Source organism: Colias croceus, chromosome 2, assembly GCF_905220415.1.
Source record: "Colias croceus chromosome 2, ilColCroc2.1".
NCBI classification, from domain to species: domain Eukaryota; kingdom Metazoa; phylum Arthropoda; class Insecta; order Lepidoptera; family Pieridae; genus Colias; species Colias croceus.
Genome location: NC_059538.1, coordinates 13169800 through 13194743, shown reverse-complemented (window position 1 = coordinate 13194743; position 24944 = coordinate 13169800). Strand labels below are relative to the sequence as shown.

General features: G+C 39.4%; 1 protein-coding gene across 7 annotated transcripts in view; it reads left to right on the top strand.

Moving 5' to 3' along the window:
• LOC123698594 (transcription factor GATA-4-like) overlaps positions 1-22371 on the top strand; it is a 43598-nt gene extending 21227 nt beyond the window's left edge. For 3 of the 7 annotated variants that reach the window (XM_045645345.1, XM_045645353.1, XM_045645305.1), the window contains exons 3-10: positions 8499-8608; positions 8681-8889; positions 11315-11378; positions 16658-16863; positions 17860-18027; positions 18530-18761; positions 19039-19110; positions 20397-22371. In XM_045645345.1, coding sequence (XP_045501301.1) covers positions 8499-8608; positions 8681-8889; positions 11315-11378; positions 16658-16863; positions 17860-18027; positions 18530-18761; positions 19039-19110; positions 20397-20653 — 1318 coding nt within the window. In that variant the 3' untranslated portion in view covers positions 20654-22371. The other 4 variants (XM_045645321.1, XM_045645311.1, XM_045645336.1 and 1 more) reach the window with 4 other exon arrangements.
• Positions 22372-24944: the final 2573 nt, after the last annotated feature.

Below are 24944 nucleotides of genomic sequence, written 5' to 3'. Positions count from 1 at the left end.
TATGGGAGGCGTGTATCGCTTAACACCAGGCGACGCGTCTGCTCGTTTGCTGTCCTATACCTACCATAAAAAAAAATCCTAGGAAATGTATAATCTTCCTAGGAATTGTATACAATTCCAATATCGTATTAGGAAATGTGTAAAGTAAGTAGGGTAACAGTCATACCGTAAAATTGTAATAATATTATGTTCATCTTACTTATTAACATTTTAAAAATCAACTATCTAACTTTTATCGTAAATATCACAAAATCAACTTATATTAATTATTCTTATAAGATCAAATTTTCATTTTGCAAGTAATCAGTCCCCTCGTCCCGCTGTCCTCGCGTATATTTGTCGCAGTCGGATTGTACAATCCGCCGTAATATTTAATGTATTAGCTAGCTGTTTTAATATGCCGAAAATTCGTCTTTTTCCAAAATTCTACAAAAAGACTGTCGCGAGCCGACGGAGCCCCACTTCGTGGGGCTCCTATTTCTGTGTAGTATTAAAAAACACGAACCTAACCTAACCCACCCCCTTATCCAAACCAGAAATTTCTGATTACGAATTATCGGCATAGTTACTACAAAATGCCGACCGTTTGTAAACGGCCAGATTATACACAACTTGCCTGCGACATATACCTATCTTAAATGTTTTACATTTCCGATAGCTATTTAGGAAATGTATAGATTTCCTAGTAAATGTGTATAAAATAATTTATTTCACACATTTCCGTACGATTTAAGGAATTATATACATTTCCTAGGAATTGTATACAATGACGGATTACATACATTTCCGGTAACATATATAAAAATGAATCCTTTTTTCCCTTGGTCACGGCATCACACATGAACGACTGGCCCGATTTCGATAAATATTTTATTTTATGAGAGAAAAACTTAGGTACGCGTCAGACATATAAAAAAAGAAAAAAAAGACAGCGTCTGACGGGTCAGCTAGTGGCCTAGTGCAATATAATATGTAACTAAACTTAGGTCCAACGTATTTGGTACCTACCTAGTTACCTACACCACCCTACACTACGAATTTTTGATTTGTGTCATGGTAAAATATTATAACGATGATGGCAAAGTTTTTTTCAAACATAAGTAACTTGAATATATTGTGACTGCGAATAATTTCAAAAAGGTAAACACCGTTAATAGCTCTAGTAAATTTTCATCATGCCAAGGCTTAGTACCAAGGTGCACTAAAATACTAATGAAATGGATATAAGCGATCTGTTTCTCTAAGTTCGGTAGGTTGAACTCGATGGAGCATTGGGTCCGGTCGGCATGTGAACCATACCTAACTGTACACCTATCTCGGAGGAAGATTAAGCTAAAAAGTTATTGAACTAGGTGATATTGAATTTTTATAAAATTGCTGCAATTCCACTAGGAACTATCAGTTACTAAACTAGGATATAGTATTTTTAATGAAAATATCGTTAGGTATACTTGTCTTCTATTTAGTTTATTCTCTTTAAGTTTCCGATTCGGTTTTATTGGATGAAAATATCACAAGGTCAAATCTACCGTACTTTTTTTGTCTGGTACATATTTTCTTATTCTCAAAGATTTATATAAAACCAACTTCGACAGGACGCCGCGCTGGTGATAATCATTCCACTGCAACTGGTTCAATAATAATATTAAGATATATACATACATATTATTCTATTTTATACAAAGTTCGATAACTATGCCCATAAGTTAACTACATATTATTTAGTTAGAGCCTTGTTTTGTCAATAGTCTCCACAAACAATATACCTAATTAATACAATACTAACGACCTATTCGTTGTTTGCTCAGTTTAGTGTAGTGTTGCTCTTGGAATAAACAAATTAAGGATTTATCTAACTACCAATCATCTTCCTCAGTTCGAGAGGACAAAGTTGACCTCCAAGTTGACTTAACTACCAATAATATATTATATTGTATAATTTTGTCCATTTATTTTCAAAATTATCTTATCTGGTTTTGCCCAGTTTTGCGGTAGATGAATAATCCAGAATAGAGTTTGTTTCTACGCAAATTAGGGAAATATTGTTAAGTTCTCAAGGGTTAGAGTTCGTACTGCGTTCTGAGACGATGGACAATAATATCGTGATGTATACCTATTTATAGATGGAACCGATACGGTTAACCGCATCTTAATCGCATCCGTTCGTCGCACCGTCCGCATAGTATCGGTGTAGTATCGCAGGGGCAGTAGTTAATGAATTAAGAGCAATTTAGATAGGCAGGAGGGATTCCTTGCGATAAAGCGATACGGCGCAGACGGCGGGTCTGCACTTATCGTGCTTGCACTTTTGGCTCGCAGATAGTGCGTACGCGCTGCAGCGATAAGATTAGCGCAGGCCGCCGCTCTATCGGCTTCTAACGCAGCCCAGCTGATGTCGCGCTCCAATGCCATCGGCGCTTCAGCCAGACATCGCTATGCAGTTGTCCAGTCGGTTCCCATGATACTGAACAGAGTCAAGTGTCCTCGAAGGTGCCAGACTCTACAAAGATTTCCAGTGTGAACCACAGTAGGTACCTACGTCCAAATAGGGCCGCAGAACTGCGAAGAGCGGAATGAAAGATTCGAGTGCCAAGCTTGGGAAAGGATACAAAGGATCGGAGGTGGGCAGTGGCGGCAAGGGCAGCAGGCAGCAGGCAGCAGGCAGTAGGCAGGAGGCAGCGGTTATCAGAGCGCAGGCGCTACGTGCGCGGCGCGCATTCCGCGGCGGCGCACGTGCTCGCGGGTACTTTTCCGTTCTATCTCGCTCTCATTGAGCAATCCTTCGCCACCTTCGGTTACGTTTGCTTCGATTGCATCACAGAAATATTATATTGAACTGTAACTGCCTTGCATACACCTATGCATGTCTTTTGTCATATTCCTTACGCTGCCTGTTCCGTGATATACAAATTTAGAATCAGGTTGACCCGCTCGCAAAGGATACTAAGTTGTAAAATTAAGATTTTTCAATCGCTCTACTCGCTAAATAATGATATGTTTAAAACATTAGTCAACGTGCCTAATTGAATGAAATCAATTATTAATTTGAGAAAATGATGCGGTTTTGATACAAACCATAAATTTAAGTTGTCTAGGTATAGGAATAACGGTATTGCCGGCTGCGTAATGACTATCGAATATATTTTTAATTGTTGAATTTGGCAGATCATTATTTAACTACGCATGTTTGAATTTTGTATAGCATAGCACGAAGAATATTTAATGCGATCAAAATTTACAAGAATAAATATTTAGTGACTTACAAGTCAGTATAGATCATTATCCACTCATGAAAACATTTACCTTCTCTTCTTTTGTATATTGGGTACTCGATCAGCAGTAGGTACCTACCTACTTGTACTAGGTTTCATTACAATATGATCGGAATAGTGTAATATATCGGCGGAGTCGGAGTGGCGAGTGGCGAGTAGCGAGTGGAGGCGGATTGTCCTCCGTCCTCGCGCCTTATCGTAGACGCAATTAGCGCACGCACACAGCCGCAGCGCCGCACACGCACGGGACGCACACGCGAGCAGTGTCCACACCACATGCGCAGTGCGCACTCTGACAAGTGACAATACATAATGTAGTCGTTACTCGTTAGGCTGAACATTACTTCAAGCGAATTATATCTAGTACTATTTATATCCATTCAATTGGTCGCACTTTCAAGATCCTCTTGTATAAAGTTACTTAAACATCGTCTATTGAGATCTAAATAGAGCTCCCCATCCAGGCGTCAATCATTCTTCAAATCCTGAATTAATTATAATTATAAATCTTCCATTCTTTACACACAGTTTTAACTTGTAGAATAAAGAAAGATATAATTGTAATAAATAACAATTTCCCCATTACGTTACTGTTATCTTATCATCTGCAAGTCTCACAGTGTTGTAGCCAAGTTGTAGCCTTGCGCAAGCAGCGGCAACCCCCCGCGCCGGTGATTCATGTCCGCCCCAAATTGTTCTTCAAGAATGTGCCATTTTGGACGCATTGTCAAATACTTTAATGAGTAATGACACATACGTTTTGTTAAAAACCGATCTGTCCAAATATTTACTAATTTAGTTCGCGAGTTAGTTCAACGCATATTCGTATCGAATTGTACCTGCTTAGTACAATTTGTATTAGGTACCTATATAGAAGAGCAAATCCACTGATTGGTGTTTAGAAGCAAGGATAGGCGATAGTTAGGCTTAGGCCCCAGCCGAGCTAACCTATCTTGACTAGAAATTAGGTATGGTACCGTATAGGTTTTGAATTTTGATATTATTATGTAGATATGTACCTATAAAAAATAAAAGAGCTTTATGATCTCGTTTCGGAACTAGGTGAGAGTTCGGGACTGCAAACAAGATTGTTTGAGTTTGTGAGCATTAATTTATAGCAAGCATTCTAAGTAGTTGAGCAAACGACCCTTGAGATCGGAGCGCAAACAGCGCGGCTGGCGGGGCCGCGAGCCCGGGGCGGCCCGGGGAGGAAACGGGAAGGACGGAAAAAGTCGCTTGTTTGCGCGCCGCGAAACAATGTGTGTTTGTCGATCTCTCGCTCGGAAATTAACCAAACTAATGTGAGAAACTATCGAAATAAATACTGCAAACAAGAGCCCTTCGTATTTACCCGTGATCGTTTTGTTTTGCATAGTTTAAAGAGGCTTTGGTTATAAACAAATCCCATCAATCAACCATAATGTCGTTTGTTGCAAATAAGTATTATTTACATTTATGAAATAGGAATCAATTAAGATCAGTTAAGATACATTCCTTAAATATAAATAACTGCAGATCCCAAAAATATTGTTTAATGTAGATACCGAACTTTATTATAGAGTCTCTATAATCGATAATAATCGTAGGTATATAATACATTTATACAGATATGATTCATAAATCCATCTACTTTTAAAATGATTATATTATTTTAACGGCATAACAATACTCAACAGTCTCATTAGGTACCTATTGAACAACATTCGGAATAATTTTCCTTGTTTTAATTATTGAAGCCACAAATAAACTATAATTGGAGGAAAATATATTTATTTAGAAAACAACCAACATTAACTTAATGATGTGGAAATCTATTTTGCCACAATATGACAGCGGAACAAATATATTTATTGGGATTAATAATTAGGTACTAAAGATGGTTAGAGTCGAAAGAAAAAGGATTATAACGAGCATTTATAAACCAATAGCGTTTTTTTGATATTGATAACATCTCGAATTAGAAAATAGTTGAGTTAAGACAAAAGATGTCGAAAGCAGAAGGGTCTGCGAGGCGCTCGGACCGCAGGTGAGGCGCTAGCGTGTTTGCGGAGCGCGCTCTACGCGCCATTTTACACGTCCCGAGCCCTCGCCTCTTCCCAAATTTGTACTTTTTATTTTTTGTCGTGTCGAGTGACGACTTAAGTGTCTCGAAATGACTTATTTGTATAGGCTCTCAGGATAGGGATTATGCTTCGACTGCGCAAATATCGCTCGTCCCGCCACTTTACAATTTTTTACATACCTTTATGAATTATTTTCTACGAGTCGTTTGTCATTCATTCGAATTCACTATCGACGTTTAGGTACGTTTAGTCGAAACGAGTTTTGATGACGGGCGGAAATATGAGAAGCCATAACGATGACGTTTGCGTTAATCTCGCTAGCTGGAACCCCCGGCTAGATTTTAGGGATTGGGAACACCGGAGCAGTTCTGTGAACGGGTTGAGCTGTAGAGCACACGTGCGGCCGGCGGGCGGTCAGGCGCGGCGCACGTGCGGCCAGCAGCCGCTCGCTGCGGGCGCGACGAGCTGCCGACCGGACGGCCACATCGTACACACGACATCACATATGCGGGTCCCTTAATTGCAACCACGTGCCAAAAACTTTGCCTTGTAAGACACGACTGACGACGATTATAACATTTCAACGTCGGAGTGCGACATTTCCGTGGCACTCGAAGTGTGTATATTAATATTTAATTCGTATCTTTAGCCTTTCCTTATGTGACATTCGATATCGAAAGACCTAATATTTTCTCTTCTCGAACCTATGAAGTTAATACCTACTCGGTATAAATGGCATGCGGCTCACAGTCGGCCGCGTTACCTCGGGTTGAATGTAGCGATAAAGGTGTGTGTAAACAATAGAAGTGAACGCTCTCGGCAGTAGGGCAGTGTGGCTGAACATTATTACATCCGTGTTCTCGCGTTACACGACGCAGGCTCTGTCCCCGCGCGGAGAGCCGCCCGCCGCCTATGGCGCGGGGGCTATGGCGCGCGCCTTTTGCGACCGCGGTCACTTAGCCTTCTACGGCAGCAATCAGTCAGGAAGTACAAGATGGACGAGACGACTTACGAAGTTTACGATTATGTCATCAGCTGTTTTGATAGCAATTATTCATGATGATCCGTCCAAACTCCAAAGTAAACAAAGGATGGAAGTTGATTGTTCGAGACGATTGCGATGGCCTCAAAGTTAATGGTTTGGGAATAAGCATAAAATAAGCGAAAAGTAGCAAGTTTGAACGGTAAAACAGTCGCAGTAATGCATGCAAGGAGGTCGAGGCTCAGGTGCTATTGCATCGACCGCGGGGTGAGGGAGGGGGAAGGGCGCGCGATAAGTCTCCCGAAGACGTTCCGAGCCATTAGCTGCGCCCCACTTGCGCCGACTGCTGTGAAATATGCGAAACTAATTGCGCACTAAACATTACTATACAAGAACGGCTCCGTGCACGATGCAATATACCTACAAATCTAAGTATACCTACTCGACAGCCGACTTGTAGTTTCTAGCTGTTATAGTTTTAGCCACGACTTCCAGAAGATCCTTAAAATTCCTTTTTGACTAAATGCGATTAAAAACAATCAATTGACGTAAAGTAGAAACAAGTTTAAGAATTATAATAATGTTTTTGAGAAACAAGTAAGCAATAAGTACCTAAATGTGAGCGTTATCAGATCGATGAACATTATAAATGCTTTTTATGCTAATTCCAGTCGAAAACATTTGTGAATTATTGTTTCCGCCATTTCCAAACTTAACATTTCAATTTCAAATTAAGCATATTGATATCGTTTAATTGAATAAAACTGTAAATATTTAATATACCTATTATGTGTAAGTAATAATATGTTTTTCAGTAGTTTGTCGATTTTAATTCAAATGATAGAAAACTGTCCCTAGGTTATTCGTTTTATTTCACATAATATGCAGAACATTAGTCATCATCTTGCATCTAAACAATATTGCAGTATTATTTAAAATGCAAGTATAGAGATGGTGTGACCCTCCGCAGACTGCACCGGGCACAGCCCCGCACTGTGACTCACGCTGACGCACCACTTACCATTCGTCCTGATAATAGTTTGGCTAATTATTCGCTCGGAATAATTTCTGTCCAAAGTTCAGCACTTGTCAAATATTATTTATACCTATTTGCATTTTTTGCAATTGGTAGTAGGTACCTATACACTAAAATTAATTATATTTTAGACTTTAGTACCTACCTACCTAGTTAAAATTTTTTTTGGTCCCTCGTCTATCTTTCCTCAACGAAGGAACGATCCTTTTCGGGACAAGAAGTCTGTGTGCCTCACCTACCGCATATCGTTATTTCTAATAATAAAATAATAATAAAATAAAATATAACTTTATTTGTCTCATCACAACATTAGGTAAATAGATACATTGCTTGCAAATACATAGTGAGAGAGCTTATCAACTAGTGTTGTGAGAGACTGGTGCCTGAAATAGGTTTCGAGGAACCTGGAGTACAAGTCACCAGCCCCCCCCCCCCCCGTACCAATAACAAACTACAAGAATAATTATTAGGTGACGGTGCAAACGATCATAAATGATGCATCTTAGTGATAAAAGACTAAATAACTAAAATTACACTATGTATTGTATAGCCTACTTCTATACTAAAGTTAATTAACAGAAGTAAGAAAAGTTATACCTTATAAAATAAAATAAAAATACAATGAAAGCAAATCAACTCATGTGAATTTGATCACGATTTGATCCTTAAGTGTATGTATGTAATGTGTATGTATGAAGTGTGAATGTATATAATGTGTGTGTGTGTAATGTTGCAAGTGTGTAATGTGTATGTATTTAATGTGTATTTGTGAGTGTGCGAATTTGTATGTATTTGGGTGTAATTGTAGTTGGAGACATTTTGGGTGAAAGCACAGAATACATAATAGTAGCTAAACGCTAGTGAAAGTGTACAAATTAGTAAAGTCTGGGAGAAAAGTATAAAATATTACGTCGGTGGAGATAGCAGATTTTCAGTTTCTTCGTATGTTCGGGACTTAAGGTAATTAGTGACAGTTTTTTTACAGTTAGTTTTATTTTGTATATAAATGTTAAATAGATTGTTAAAATTGTTGTATAAAAATGGACCAAGATAGCAGAAGAAGCGGTGAGAATTAATTATTATGATTTCTTATAATTATTATGATTTAAGAGCAAAAGTCTAAAGTATAATGTATTGTCTGTCAGCGCCGGCGGAGAGGGCGGGCAGCAGTACGCGCGCTGCTACGCGGCCGGCTCGCCCTACTTTGGCAACGGCGCCGACCTCACGCAACCGCAGATCTGGACCACTAATACAGGTAGCGTATTCTTCTTTCTTCTGGCCTTTGGCTTCCACTATCATGTTAATTACCGTGTTTCTGGTTGTGCAGGAGGATCGCCCAGCTACTGCGGCAGCGGGTCGGGCGCCGTGCTGAGCGAGTACCCGGAGAGCGAGGGCGAGGGCGGTGCGGGGGGCGGGGGCGCAGGGAGCGCGGGGGGCGGCGCGCTGCCGGCTTTCAGCGCGCGCTTCGGCGGGCCCTTCGCCGCCTCCGCGCGGCCCTCGCCCGCACCCTCTGCCGCCTCCACCTACGCTCAACCAGTAAGACCCTTCACATATCTGTTATACACACTATACGCACTCTTATACATAAATCTGCATATTAGTAACAAGGATATGCAGTTTGACAGATAGGCAACTTTCCTTGCGACGACCCTCTGCAGATACAGCCTACACGTTTTGTAAAGTATGTTAGTGGTGTGTGAAAGTTCATGTAGGGGTACCTACATTTCGTTAACTTTGTTTTTGTCCACAATGTATAGGATTACACAAATAGGGCAGTTGTGAAATTAAGCACATACGGCATGTCGGTCGTCTGTTTTCAAATTACCCAGAATCAGGTTATCTGCGGGTTTTGAAAGCGCCGCACGTGCTCACTGTTGCTGTCCACCACCATTCGTCAATATTGCGTCACTCGATATTCGCTTTTAATTATATGGAAAAGTTTAATGAACATACAACTACTTACGTCACTTATCAATTGAAATTAGTAGGTATATATCTAGTTAAAACAAATAAAACAAAAATATCCGTGGTATAGAGCAGCGTTTACAGATTATAGTAGGTATCTAAACGTAGGCCTTAAGGTTTTATAATTAATAAGAATGTTGTATAGCGTCTCTATACTCTAGTTTTATGGGTACAAAATGTTTTTGGACAAAATAGGTATCATATTCAGTAAAATTCCAAAAATGAATGCCCAAACCGTGCAAAATACCTTATCGCTAAGTAAGAATGAAAGTTGCAACAAATTTATCAGAACTTTCAAAGAATAGATAAGCGTAATAGCCCAAAAGCTCGAACTGATAGCAGCGCCAACAATAGCCTATGGGTACCACGTCATCCGGGCTCGGGCCGAGCACCGGCCTGACTCACCCGACAACTCACTTGTCTATATACTGCTCATTTCCTTCACTAATGGTAATAGTACCTAATTATCATACATTTTAGAGGTTACCTGTGTTAGCTCCTTTAATGTGGGCTAATAATATATTATTAGACATCCGTGTTCAATGCAATTTTTAATATTAATGAATTAGGGTTGATGTACCACTAGTTGACCATTTAAGCGGTTTTATCTTTAGCTATATATAAAAAACGGGTTATTTGTTTTACGTTCAATGACACAGATAATTGAATAGTCACTGCAACTATTGTTCTTAGTATCAATTTGATAACCTTTAAAGGTTTTATGAAAACTCCTCTGAAAGTTACTTCTGCTAAAAATACCATTACCTGACCACTGATCACCAATATCTGACCATCATTGTTTTAAAAGTTGACCATTTTCAAAATGGACAAAATGTCCTTCTTCGAACATTAGTTTTGTTTAATAAATAAAAAAGTCTGTATTTAAATTGAAGTTTTTTTTATTAAACGTTATAAATCATTCTTACAATACTGTTATTAATCCTTAATGACTATACCTACGTACCATACAATCTTTTCTTCTTTCTCTTTTTCCTTCGACACCCAGTAGTCTTGCCATTTCTTGGAAGTTGTAGCAAAGGGTAGTTGTAGTTGTACTGCCCGTTCAGTCTTCTTCTTTAACGGAGAATGAAGGCCATATTAAATGTTTGCCAAAAGCTGGGCTTATTTGCTGTTGCTTTTTAGTTATTAAATCTACTAATTTGGGCGAAGGAGGTTCAAGGAAATGGCTGACTGAAGTCGATGTTGATTCGAAATGCATTGTTGGTGTTGGAATAGGACTTAGGCGGCTCTTATGGTTTGTTAAATTAGGTATAAGCACAAAACAAAGCAAGTCTTTCTTAGCAAAATATAAAGAACCAAGAGCTGACCATACTGGTCAACAATAGGCGAAAAATTGTTTTCGTTGCTCCAAAAGATAACCAGGCCGCTAAAAATCATGAAAAACTGTTCTGTTCACGAAAGTCTATAACAGAATGGTTCAACATTATGCCTATAACAAGAGATATAAAAAGTAATCGATTGCATTCAAGATTAATTAAGATTTCCCAATCAACTCCCGATAAAAAGCTCTTAGTAAAAAATGTGGTTACTTACGGGGCGACATCTTCGTGTTAAAAAAATGTCAATATTTCTGACCAATGGCAGCAAGGTTTGTTTTTTATTAATAGATGATGTTGCTATACAGAAAAAACAATAAACTATCATCTGGGGCTGCTGTATTTTCTTAATTGGCGCGTATATTTGAATTTCGGTCATGTATTGGTGCTTGGTTTATTTATTTTATTTTATTTTATTGGTGCTTGGTCAGCTAGTGGTACACTGACCCTAGTTTAGTGAGATGCTTATGCAATCAAAATATTTTCTATACATATAATCAGTCGTTTTAACGTAACGTCGCCATGAGTAGGAGTCACAGTGAGAAATTTTTGCATGGGATTCTAAAGCGTTGTTCCTAGTTTAGTTTATTTGTTTGAGAAGTATTTATGTTCATACTTCAGAGTTCAGCCAGTACAAATATTCGCTCGATGCATTACAGGAGCTATGGCGCGTGGACTGCAGCTACCGGCCGCAGCTGTCCGCCGCCGCCAGCCTCTCAGCCAGTGAGTACTTCCTCTTATTAAACCTACTTTGAATTTACATAAGCCTTTCAATTTAGCAAAACCAACTACAATATTTTTCCAATAAGTACCTTGAAAAATATTGAAATTTTTGTTTCAATCCTTGATTAAATTGAGATGTATGTTGGTATTAGTAATTAGACATGCTAAATATATGCTATAAATAGTTAATATCGTTAACATCTCGAGTTTGTCATTAGTTAATGGCTTTATCTAATATCATATTGATGAGATTCCGATTAGATGTGCACGAAGACAATTCGTTTTATTGGGATTTGATGATCGACCTTAAACTGTTACCTACGTACCTAAACTATACAAAATTAAGCACATCAATTTCCATAACTATGAAATTATTTTTAAATACGTATTGATTACCGTCATAATATGATAAATGCAAAGAAACAATAGTTAGCAGTAAAGCATGTTTGTCGCCGAGTCGTAAAGCAATGCGCGATCGGCGCGACCCGGCCGCGGCGCGGTGGAGTTTGCTCTCTGATTCACGACTTGCTCTCTATCCATTGTTCTGAGCTCTTTATTTAACATGTACTAGGTACTTATAATTAGTCGTCATTATTGTTGTTAAAGTTTGAAACGTATTTTTTTTTTAATATTAATCGAATTATAGGAAGCGATTATAGCAGCGTTTGCGTTTGCTTTTTATATTTATCTCGTCATCTAAATATGTCGAAACATTTCTTCTGTCCGCGTAAACATATCCAATATTATCTATGCTCATCGCTTCAACAATCTTGTGAGGACAAAAAGTATATAAAAAAAAAGTATCGGTTATCGATACGATGATGAGTTTATCCGTTATCGGCGGTAGCGTAAAATTTCACAGCGTTATCTCGATATATTGAGATCCTCATAACAATGTTTGGAGAAGGATGCTGCGGATGATAACGCGTAGGGTTGACTCCGGTCCGAAAAAAATAAAAGCGATAAAACAAATAAACATGTCAATTTTTTTCCGACTGTTTTGACGGTTTTATCTTTCGTAAACAGTATTAAAAAAGAAATGGTTATTGTATTTAACTATACAATAATGTTATACACTTTCAAATTTAAGTGTATTTAGTTGGAATAAGTACTGACAACCCTGAGATAATTGTGAAGTCGGAGCTATTATTTTTGGCCGGGGTCAATCGCGATAGCCCCAAGAGTCGAACGATATATTTTTATTAGGATAGTCGATCTGCGCCGGATAACTAGCGGGGCAGGTGGGGTGGGGGGCGCGGTGTGCGGGCGTGCGGGAGGGGCAGGGGGGGGGAGACTCGCGACACTTATCACCCGGGCTCTTAAACCGTCATCCGTCTTCGAAAGTGGATATAGTTTGGTGCCCCATAAAACATTAATAGCCTTTCTTTGAAATATTACGCGGGAATTGCACAAAAACTGTTTTACGGTTGATCATCGGAAAGCAAAAAACGCATAGTTTACACTTTGTTTTGCCGTAAAATGTGTATTATTAGTCATTTATCAATGTTTACTACCGTCACTTAGTGCAATAGGTAAAATAATAACTGCACATCCTATTGAAAATGTGTCACGAAGTTCAATTTAAATTCCAATATTATAGAATTTCTCAAAGAATGAATATAGAACTTGATTGCACGACTATAATTATTGAAAAATAAACGAGTTTTATCGAAGCGCACGGATCATACGTGTCCATAACGAAAACATACGACTTCATACGAGGTGTAAAATAGGCGCGATAATACAATAACAATATCTGTGGGTCGCTCGCGGTGTGTTTGCCCAGGCCGGCCGCGGCCGCGGCGCTGCGCCGCTCGAGGCGAAGACAAAAAATGTCTTTCCGATGAAGTCCTTTGACCATTCCGTAAATGGTATCGGATAAGGCACGCGCCGCAAACAGGCCGCGAGCCAACAAGCCGTGTGTGCCCATCGCCATACGAGTGTCATTTGTGATTCATTTGTTCTTTACACCCAAGTGTTGTCATTTGAAATATTAAATAAAGTTTAATCGATATGTCTTCTTGTTTGATAATATAAATTATAAATGGCACACAATCATTAAATTAAACAATGAATTAACGTGTAACGATCAAGTAACATGAATAAACAAAAGCCAAGAGTAGTGAATGAAGTGAGGCGAGACGCTCACGGTGTCGCATTCTGTAGGTAGGTAGTAGCTGTAGGTAGGTAGTCACGTAGTCCGTGTTTAGTAATGTTACTACACATGTGCAATTTCTTTAATGTATTAGTGTATCGTTTCTGACATATTTCAGCGTTCCGTCAGTAATCAGTACGTACTTCATTTAAATACTTACTTAACATTTTAACTCCACCGCGACCGTCGTGTTCGTGCAAATGTTTATTGTCTTTCAATCTTTCAATTTCAAATAAATTTCTGTTGAGATTGGTAAGGTAGGTATAATGCGGGATCCAAGCTAGTTCAGAGTAAGGTACGGTTACAGTTGTACCGCCGGCCGCAAGCTAGTTAATGGTGGCGAGCGTGGCATTGCGTTAATTGTTCGAGACGTGAGCCTAGGCCCCAGAGGCATAGAGTATAATGTTATATTGTATGGTAGAGGTGCGTGGTGCGCGGCGTAAGGCGGGAGCTAATGGGTCGGCGACACTTCCGCAGCCTTATCGCGGAGAGAGCACGCGCAGGACCGTTGACACACTTGCGTGCGCGCCCGATGCTTACGTCACTTTTACATTTCTTTTGTTTTACCTGCCAGGTGCCAACCATTCGCTTTACCTATAATAGGAATTTAAGTTTGCCAAAATATGCTAAGATAGGTTTTCGTTTTGAAGGTGACTCTAACTTGTTGAACATGTTATTAGTAAATTAAGTGCTTAGCTTCTGTATTGATAAATCGGTATTTTGTTATTAGTTAGTTATTCGAAAACAATAAGGTACTTACATCATATTATGTGTAGGTACAGTGTATCAATTGGGTATTTGGGTATCTAAGAAATATGATGAGAAAAGAAGTCATTGAGATTTCGGTCGTTTGTCGTCACCCCGTTATAACTTATAAACAATTTATTTTCTGTTTTTAAATGTATTAGTTTAACTGCTAGAGTACTGATGTCACTACAAAACTCGTACTAAACATTAGTGTAACGATAATGAGTGTTTAACCGCGTCGCACGATAAGGCGGGCGAGTGACGCCGCTCGCCACACATGGCCGGCTCCGCTTACACCAAAATAATTAGTTTTACATCAAACAGACGACTACAATGAGCCGGGACTGACCGTTATTGCTCGGATATTTAGATAACTAATTGGGTTTTGAAATATATTGCAGGCAATTGGATATATAGGTATTATACGTACCTACTTTATGTTTACTTTTTAGTTTTTACTATATTTAGTAACTATAAATTCAACGTTCAACATTTACTCAACCACCATTGTTAACAAACGGATGAAAATACGAATCGTAGATTTTACGTCATCTCCCATGTAGGTAAATTACGTCCACCTGCCTATAAATCTTAGTGCCAATTTATGAATAGTGTTATAGCTAGCTAGATATACAGTTTGGAGCCCAATTTCCGTTGTTGCGCGGATTGTTTACAATCCCATGGCCAGTTCCGAGAAGCATCTGGCAGTCGCAGCACACACAGCTTCTACACAACACGAGTAGGTACTCTCGGTACCTACATGGCCGTAAGCCGACACCAGAATGTGACGCCGCTCGATTGCCGAGTGGCGACTGCCTTGCCAACGTAATCGGATAAACGGTATTTAACGGACTTGCTGTGCTATGTGTAATAATTTAATTAATTTCATTCTTTACTTCATGTTTCACATTTTAATTCTCAACACATTTCTAACGATGTCAAGTTTTATCTCATTTTAAACACAAAATAAGGCACTATAAAACGGATGGGGACCTTTTATGGACTCTTTTTTACCAAAAAATTGTTTGTTCGTAACGTAAATATGTTTTACCAATACTTCTATAACCTAAATAATTTCAGATATACCGGATGACGGGTAATTGCAATAGGTAGTTAATTTTCACACACAGTTTTCACACAATACCTTCATGATACTCACAATAAAACTTCATATACTCACAATAAAACGATGCTCTGAAGTGGTAGGTATTCACAATTTTCCGAATTACCCCACATTCGGAATTCCCCTAATGCACTATAATAAACTTTCCTATTCGAATAGAGACAGTAGGAGGTGCCTTACCTAAAATCAAGATGTTGTTAACTTAATTTAAATATTGTTGTTTTAGATTGTTTACTTTCCTATTAGGTATATAAGATAGTTATTAGTTGAATTTCATATCGTCAGTGTTGAATGGACGTAACTTATTAAAACAATAGACGCGAGGTTCGCTTCGTCAGCAAAATACACTTCCGCAGCACATTGTACCCGCGACAATGACGACAATGACCTGACATTGAATTTATTTTCATTTGTTATTTTTTCTTTTAATTGAAACATAAATAAACTATCGTTTTTAATATGACGTTTCCTACGTATGTTTTAATCTAAGTTCTTTTTACTGGAAATTTAAACAAGTAAAGCATTTTTGAAGTTTAAGGCTAAAAAAATACTATTCTTAAACACTTGTGAAAGTTTACACGCATTTTGAAGGAGTGTTAATACATAAAGCTTTTGGATATTATGTTCAACCTCTACCTATTTATAACAGAAGATAAATTCCACCTGGAAACATACATTTGAGTAAAAGCTCATGTAAATGCATCAAGCAGTAGCGTGCTCAGAACATCGGTTCGTGCCAATGTGTCCGGCGAGCAAGCTGCGCGGCGTGGTGCGGTGCGGCGCTCCGTGACCGCGCGACCGCGGGCCGCACGGCATGAATGGAGCACGCGCGGCCTTGCCGTGGGACATGCACACACTCACACACACACACACACACACACAGGCCATTGTCAAGGCCCGGTTCGACGACACATACATAAACAATCGCGATTTCTGCTGATCGAGCGCTCTTTTACAATATGTTTGCATAGGTCGCTGTATACCTACCGACAATCAAAGTTTGCAAATATTTTGCAAACTTGCGACGAGACAGTCATTAACTATTGACATGCTTGAGAATAATCATAGTACAGAATATTAATAAGATGGCTTTCCTCTATTGACTTGTAAATTTTGTAATGTTACTGTTAAATAATATATTTTATATTGTACACCGAGCGAGTCGCCGCGGCGACCGCTCGGCGGGTAGCCATTGACGCTCGGCGGAGCGCGGCGCGAGGCGGGCGAGGTGCGAGCTAATGTTGTGTTGCGCAGTCGACATGGCGGAGTTTTTCACGGAGGGGCGCGAGTGCGTGAACTGCGGCGCCATCCACACGCCGCTGTGGCGGCGCGACGGCACCGGCCACTACCTGTGCAACGCGTGCGGCCTCTACAACAAGATGAACGGCATGAACCGGCCGCTGAAGCAGCCGCGGCGGCTGGTACGTCAGCGGCACGCGGCACCCCCGGCCGCCCCCGACGTACGCAGCTCTCCGCTCGACTAACGCCCCGCCCCGCCCCTCCCTCCCTCGCCCGCGTGAAATCCGCGCCCGCCGAGCGTCCTATCGTGTCGTTGACACTTGTGTTGGTTGCAGTGGCCGAGGGTGCGCCGCCGGGCGCGGATTTCTACAAGGGCTTCCTGTTTAACGGCGTCGGAGCCGCGCTGTCCGCCCCCGCGCCGCACTGCGCGCCCGCGCTGCCCGGCACCACCCCCGACTACAAACAGAAGAAAGGGGTACGTGCGCCCCGAGCTCCGAGCCGTTGCTCTTGTGCCGGAGAGACTCATGGGTCATCCGGAACTACGAGAGGGTCGGCGGCCGTGAATCCCGAACCCTCTACTTTCTGTCCTCTTCCGATACACTTACCTTCCGTCCCTGTCCGTTTTCACAATATCAAACGAAACATTCATCCCCAACGATACTTCTCTACTATCCTCTCCTATGTATCCCGAGTCCCACCCGCTCACTAACTTTTTCAACGCTTATAAGTTTCCAAGTTATCAGCATGTCGGTAACTCATCCGAATCATCCGACGTCGACCAACAATTTCGGAATCGATATTAATTAGTGAATATAATTAACGCAATTAAATTAGCGCAATACAATGCGATCATTGCGATCTTTAAGTCATATAACGGTCATAAGTAACCGTTCATGAAATTTTTGGTCACGAATTATCTTCATAGACTTCATAACATTTCCATTACGCTTTTATTTCTAACTCACTTCATTCTGCCCGCGCGAGGACACACCCGACCGTGCACAGTTTAGAACATCACATTAATCAAACAGTCGAAGTAAAAATTTAAATTTATTCAAATCAAAATTTAAGCTAATCTAAATCTCCATTTAATAAAATTGTTTTTGTTCTGTTTTCAACGAATATTTTGAAATGAAAAAAAAAAGTTTCCAAAAACTCGTTGCACGGTATGGTCCCTGCGCGCGCAAGCCCCCACTGACCGGCCGATCACCCCACAGATGGGCACGAACAAGCGGCACGGCGTGTCGTGCAGCAACTGCCAGACGACCACCACGTCGCTGTGGCGCCGCAACTCCCACGGCGAGAACGTGTGCAACGCATGCGGCCTCTACTACAAGCTGCACAACATCAACCGCCCCATCGCCATGAAGAAGGATTCCATACAGGTGCGTCCAACGGGAATTTACTTCTATTTACCATTTTGCGAGCACTATTCGGTTTCACTAAAACGCGAGTTGTATTCCGACACTAAAAAGCTCTTCGGTCTCTTTCTATCTGATTGTTTTCCAATTTTAACTTGAATTTTTGTTACCTAGAATAGGGGACTTCCCAGAACGGAGCAATAATAGACTACAGGCCCATGTTGAAAAAGTGCGACAAGGGGAAAATATCGATTGTTGCAATCCCCTCTCTTTCATCTGGACAGCTTACAAGTGACAGCATAGTGCTGAATCTTATTATTTTATGCTCTTATATCGTTTTGGTGGTTCAAATGACCCATAACTTTTTCAACATGGGCCTGTAGTCCATAATAAAAAAACAGCAACTCTAAATTTTATAAAAAAAATGTTAATTAAAAATATCAAGAATGTAGTATGCAAATAACAATACAACAATGTCTTCCATATATTTTATTCAATATCGATAATTTAAAAACGATATTTCCAGACGCGAAAGAGAAAACCGAAGAACAGTCAGAAGTCTGACCGGAGTCTGAGCAAGAGCATCGCGCACGCTGCGGCGGCGCACACCTCGCTGTCGGCGCTCTCCGCGCACTCCGCTCACTCCGCTCACTCCGCTCACACCGCTCACACTGCTCACACTGCGCACGCCGCGCACACTGCGCGCTCCGCTCACACGCCGCACTCCATGGCTTCAACAGTTAAAGTGGAGAATTCATGTGAGTAGATTGAATACATTTTGTGGGATATACGATCTCTTTCTTTGTGTTTGAACAGAAGGATTCATTATAATATGTTCATAGTTAGATTCTGTAAGAGGATGTCTGTGTAGTCTGTAATGTAGGCATAGACTTAGACAATGATTAAGCAAATACTAAAGCAGTCCTGAGATACTGCTTCTTGTTCGATGGTTAAGTTGACGAGTATCATTTAGCAGTTTAAGTGTCAATGAAGACACTAAAACTCACACTTTCCTAAGTCTAATTCCAACTGTAGGGTTGAACGTGAGCAGCCAGATTTCTTCTGCGATTCATCAGCAAAGACTTAAGGAAGGGAGGGAGGTGAAAGGTACGGCCACTGCACTCTTCGCTTTAGCCGCTAAGCCTGACTTCGCTCGAAACTAATATTAATTTGCCACAAATTGACAACATTTCAAAATTTTAAGCTACTTATTTTTTTATTTTAATGAAAACTAGATCAAAAATTATGATACACGTATTTTTTGCTTTTTCTAAATATCGAAGTTTTCATTCATCTTTTTGAGTTTTAAAATCATCTCATTCTAAAATGTCGTAAGCGCCAAATGACGTCATACATACGGAGGAATACATTTTTTCCTTTGCCACATTACCTAGTTTAAATTAAAAAAAAAAAATCTTGACAGTTGACATTTTGGCACATTTGTCATTTTGATTCGTCAAGTTTTGTAAATATGTATTGTAATTATTGTAAGTCTTTTATTTCAAGAAAATTATGAACACTATAGGCACTATTTGTATAATATAAATGAATTGGTCCAACTCCAATCAAACAAACATCACGCTAATGAGATTAAATTAGAAAGCCAAAACACAATAACACGATTTAAAAGTTTGTTGACATGAATAATTCACAAAAATGACAATATTATGAAATTTGACACATGCCATACCCTGTAAATGTCAGTGATAGTTTTTTTTTTTTAAATTAGGCTAAGGCGCATTTTTATTCCTCCGTATGTATGACGTCATCATCACATTTATCGTTTTTATTTTATTTCTCTTAAAATATGCGATTAAAAAATGAAATAAATTTTTTTCTGTAATCGCAAGAACAAAATAAAGAAACGGTATTTTTCTTTCATGGCCTTATGAAAAATGAAATGTTGTCAATTAACGCTTATGTAATAGGTATTGTGACTTCACACTTTTTAGCAAGTCGAATGAGCAAATAACAATAACAAGTCGCTTGAACATCTACTGTCTTACCACAAAAAACTCTAGACATGGTTTAACTTTAAGCGCGGGTTCTCTTTAATCTGGTTTTGTCGTATTTCACATAGACAACTATTAAAGTGACAGATCCCTTGTTTAAAGTTGACTGTGTTGAAATTGTTTAGTGGTAAGACCAATTTTGTTTTAATGATTTCGGTAGGAGTAAAATTAAAACGATAGAGAATATTTAAAATCGAATAGGTAGTAATCAACGATGTTGAAATCGAAGTTGTGCCTACGATGTGGATCATAATGCGTCTACAATTAATAAATATCCACTTTCGACAAATTAAATTAAAATTAAAAAGCGTGTGCTGCGAAATCCGTGTTTACAAATCACGTTCGTTGGCAGTTCTTGTAATGTATCGCTTATCGTTCCAGTGGAGACGTCCCCGGGCGCGGGCTCGGGCTCGGAGCGGGCGCTGTCGCTGAACTACTACCTGCCGCCGGGCGCGCCCGTCAAGCTGGAGGAGCCGCCGCCGGCGCACGCGCACGGGCACGCCCACCCGCACGGCCACGCGCACGCGCACTACGCCGCGCACTCGCACGCGCACTCGCACAAGGAGTTCTACGAGGACGGCGTGTACGCGCACGCGCCCGACGCCGACCGCCCCACGGTCGTGTCGCTCGGCAGCTGAGCCAACCCCCTCACCCCCGCACCGCCACACACCCCCGCCCCGCGACGAACAAACCGGAATCTCCGCGGCCGCTCGCGGTCTCATAAGAATCTCACTCGTTAATAATTATATGGTAGTGTAAGTGTCCTCACCGCCTGGCGCCATTTCGCGTTCGTTGTTCGCGTCGGGCGCGACTCGTGAGTCTCTAATAGTAATATCTAGTTTCTCCTTGTAACCGAATGTATATGGATGAACATTGAACACGAATGCGCGGCCAGCTGGTGGATAGCTTAAGAGTCGCTAGTAGACCAAATGGAGCGGTCGCCCGCGGCGGCGCCTGCTGGCACGCGGCGCGCGACTAGCCCGACTTATATAATAATAATTAACCCTAAGACGCTACGCGATCTGTCGCTAGCGGCAGATAAATAATTAATTATTAGGTAGGAGATGTTGTCTAGTTAAGTTATAAATTCGTGTTAAATCTAGATATTTTACGAGTTAGTACCGTGTTTCCTGTTACCAAATGTTCGAGACATATTTGAGACTGCAAAACATTCCTAAGATGAATTCCTTATTGTAAGTTATCGGTAATATTATAGTTTAGAGGCTGTTTCGATATGCGCTAATCGTTCGCTAGATGTAGTAGACCGCTGCGCCGCAGCGAGCTCCATGACTTCAAAGAGCATTCCGCGAATTTACTATTTAAGGCCCTGTACAATTTTATATTCATATTTATAATTACTGAATAATTGTAAGAAAAGGAAGAACGAGCTCAATTTACATTGTGTAGTAATTAAGCGACACAGATCTATTAGTACACTGTTTTCGTGTTTCTAAAATACTACTGCTATTCGACAGTCACATAGCAACATTGACTGTCTTTTTTGAATAAGTATTTGTTAAATGCGAGAAATAGTTATTACTAAGCAAATAATTAGTGTAAATGCACTTGATATTACTATAATATATCGTATTTATCACAGACCAAAGTTATACAGGATTATATATTTTAATTGTACCTAACGAGAGGCTAATCAATATCGATATATTTAAACTTTATTTTGTATTAAATAATTGGCATCTCATTTCGTTATGTGGCATAATAATGATGATGTATATAATGAAGCATTGCGTTCTAGACTTGTAGAACTGTATATTATATTTGAATTAAATTCTAGCACAGCTCATTTATATTAACAGAACCGGAGAGAGTAAAGTCACTCCAAACGTGTCGCATAACCGTCAGAATGTGAGCAGCGTCAGCTCGGCTCAGGAGCTTTCAATAACAATATACCTCTAATATATTTTTATGGTTTTAGACCTTTGAGTTACGTATCTCTCATTTGTCGGAGCTCGTCTGTCACACTCCACACCTGTGGATGCCGGTGTATCGCTTAATGTAAATGAGCCGTGCCATCTCGCACACTAAACTGTGTCCAGTGCTATTGCGACAAGATCTTTAAACCTCTCTTATGTTTACAGACCGAATTAGAAGATATAATATTTATCAGAGTATGTCCTATTATAAAGTTTATATTGAACGACAATTTATAGATTTATATAGAGTTAGCTATGTTGTACATCGGGTTCCCGACGTAGTGTCGCGGACCCGAGGAGGATACTGTTGTATCGACGTCGGTTTGACTTCGACTTGTGTCAGAGGCGGAGACTTGCCTATATTTTTGTACATATTATTATGTAAGCGATAAAGTACACTTTTAATAAATGAAATTATCAAATACAATGTGTTTTATTTCTAAAACTAAACCAGTGCATATGTTACCGGAAATGTATGAAATCAAGGAATTGTATACAATTCCTAGGAAATGTGTACAATTCCGATACCATTTAGGAAATGTATAAAATATTGTTTAAAAAACTATTTAATTACTAACTAATTATAAAATTTATAAAATTAATAAAGGTGGTAATGATATGAAATATTTAATAAATATTTTAATAAATTCGATTCGTTCAAAATCATAACGTCTGACTTGGATACAGTTTCAGTAAATTGTACTCAAGTTGATGACACATACAGATGCCAAAACCTTTTACAAAACGATCCTAATTTGTTTCATATAATTACTGTAAATATTCGAAGTATATATTGCAACTTTGATCTACTAGCGGCTTTTCTTGCAACGCTCGCCACACCAATGGACATCGTTGTTCTAACTGAGTGTTGGTCAAAGGAGGGTGTTTTTCCACCGAATCTAACAGATTATAACGTGCATTACACTAAAAAATATTTAAACCAGAATGACGGGGTTATCGTTTACCTATGTACGTAAATCATTGACAGCTGTTTCCTGGGAACCTGAAATGGTGGATGGTAATTGCCTTGTTCTTAATATCCATTTAAGTATTCCGTTATTTGTTCATATCGACCACCCAGCTATACAAATCCGCGACCTTATTTAGAATGCTTAGATACTATTCTCAAAAAAATTAAACAACCGCACATAATATTTACGGGTGATATTAATATTAACACTCTCTGTAATGATATCCATAGCTCTCATTTAAACGAATACTTATGCATTTTAGCTAGTCATGGTCTGGAGACTGGAACTGGGTATAACATGTCCTACAAGACTTAACAATTGCCTTGACCACTTTATGATAAAAACCTCGGATAGTTGGCAGACTTTGGTTTTTCCACCATTAACTGATCACAGTCCTATTCTTTTACAAATAAAAATTAATAAGATGTCGAGATTAAAAAATAATTTGTCTAAGCAGGTACTAGACTACGCATTAGCATTGGAAAAAGTCAGTGCAATCGACTGGACTCAGTATTTTTCCCTGCGTGATGTAAATCTTAGTGCTGAATGGCTTGTGAACAGTATCGGTGGAGTTATAAGAGAGTGCACTTCGATTAAGTATTTATCAAAAAAGAAGTTGCCTCTGAAGCCGTGGATTACCCCCGGAGTAATAAGATCAATCCGTAAAAGAGATAAGTTGCATAAAAAAGCCAAGCTACGGCCTTGCGATAGTCAAATAAATAGTACATATATTAAATATAGGAACACTTGTAACAAAATTATAAAGTCTTTAAAGCAGAAATATTACCAAATGCAATTACAAAATAGTGAGAAAAATTTAAAAAAAACGTGGAATATTATAAAAGACGTATGTAATATGAAAGTAAACCACGTATGAACACCCAATGACATACCCACGGAGCTGCTCACGATTGGTAGTAACACAAAGGAGTCCTTAAACAAGATTAATAAATTTTTCACAACCATAGGTGGGAACTTGGCTAGGGAGATATTAAATAAATTACGCAAGACGGAAGATGAACTCGCAAATCAAATAAAACATTCAAACCCGAATAACCATTCTATGTCCTTCATACCAACTGATTTATATGAAATTAACAAAATAATAAATGATTTGAAGACTTCTAGCGCACCTGTCCTCGATGGTATATCTTGTAGATTTATAAAGCTAGCAAAAGAATATCTTATTAGTCCAATTGAATATCTATGTAACTTAAGTTTAGAACAAGGTATCTTTCCAGACATCTTTAAAAAAGCTATCGTGACTCCAATTTATAAATCAGATGATAAACAAGATGTTTCCAACTACAGACCAATATCTTTACTTTCAACACTGTCAAAGATTCTGGAAAAAATTATCAATAGCCATCTAATCAGATACCTAGAAAAAAACAATTTAATTACTACTTTTCTATATGGATTTCGGAGAGGAAAATCAACAGAAGAAGCCATACAGAGATTAACAACGTTAATTTCTCGATGGAGGGGACAAGGTTGTTGGCGTGTTTCTTGATATAAAAAAAAGCTTTTGATACAGTTTCGATTCCGATCCTATTATCGAAGTTGGAAAGCTTAGGAATTCGTGGTCATGCACAAAATTGGTTCAGAAGTTATCTGTCTTGTAGAGAACAGTATGTGAGAGTAAAACATGATATGAGTGATGCCTCGTCGTGTAGTTTTGGTATTCCTCAAGGCAGTACGTTAGGACCTACTCTGTTCTTAACCTATATTAATAGCCTCCCTGACCAAATTGCTACCGACACAGATATCCAGATGTTTGCTGACGACACGGTCTTATTATTTCACGGTCACAGTTGGGAACAAGCTCACAGTAAAGCAGAGAGAGGATTGAAAAATGTCACAAGCTGGCTTGAAGATAATTTGCTCACATTAAATATTTCTAAAACGAAATATCTTTGTTTTTCAAAGACAGCCACCTACGGTCCATCCACAAGTTTAACCATCAAGCTACACTCTTTTCCATGTAATAGAGGGCAACTAAGTCAATGTAATTGTGCGACACT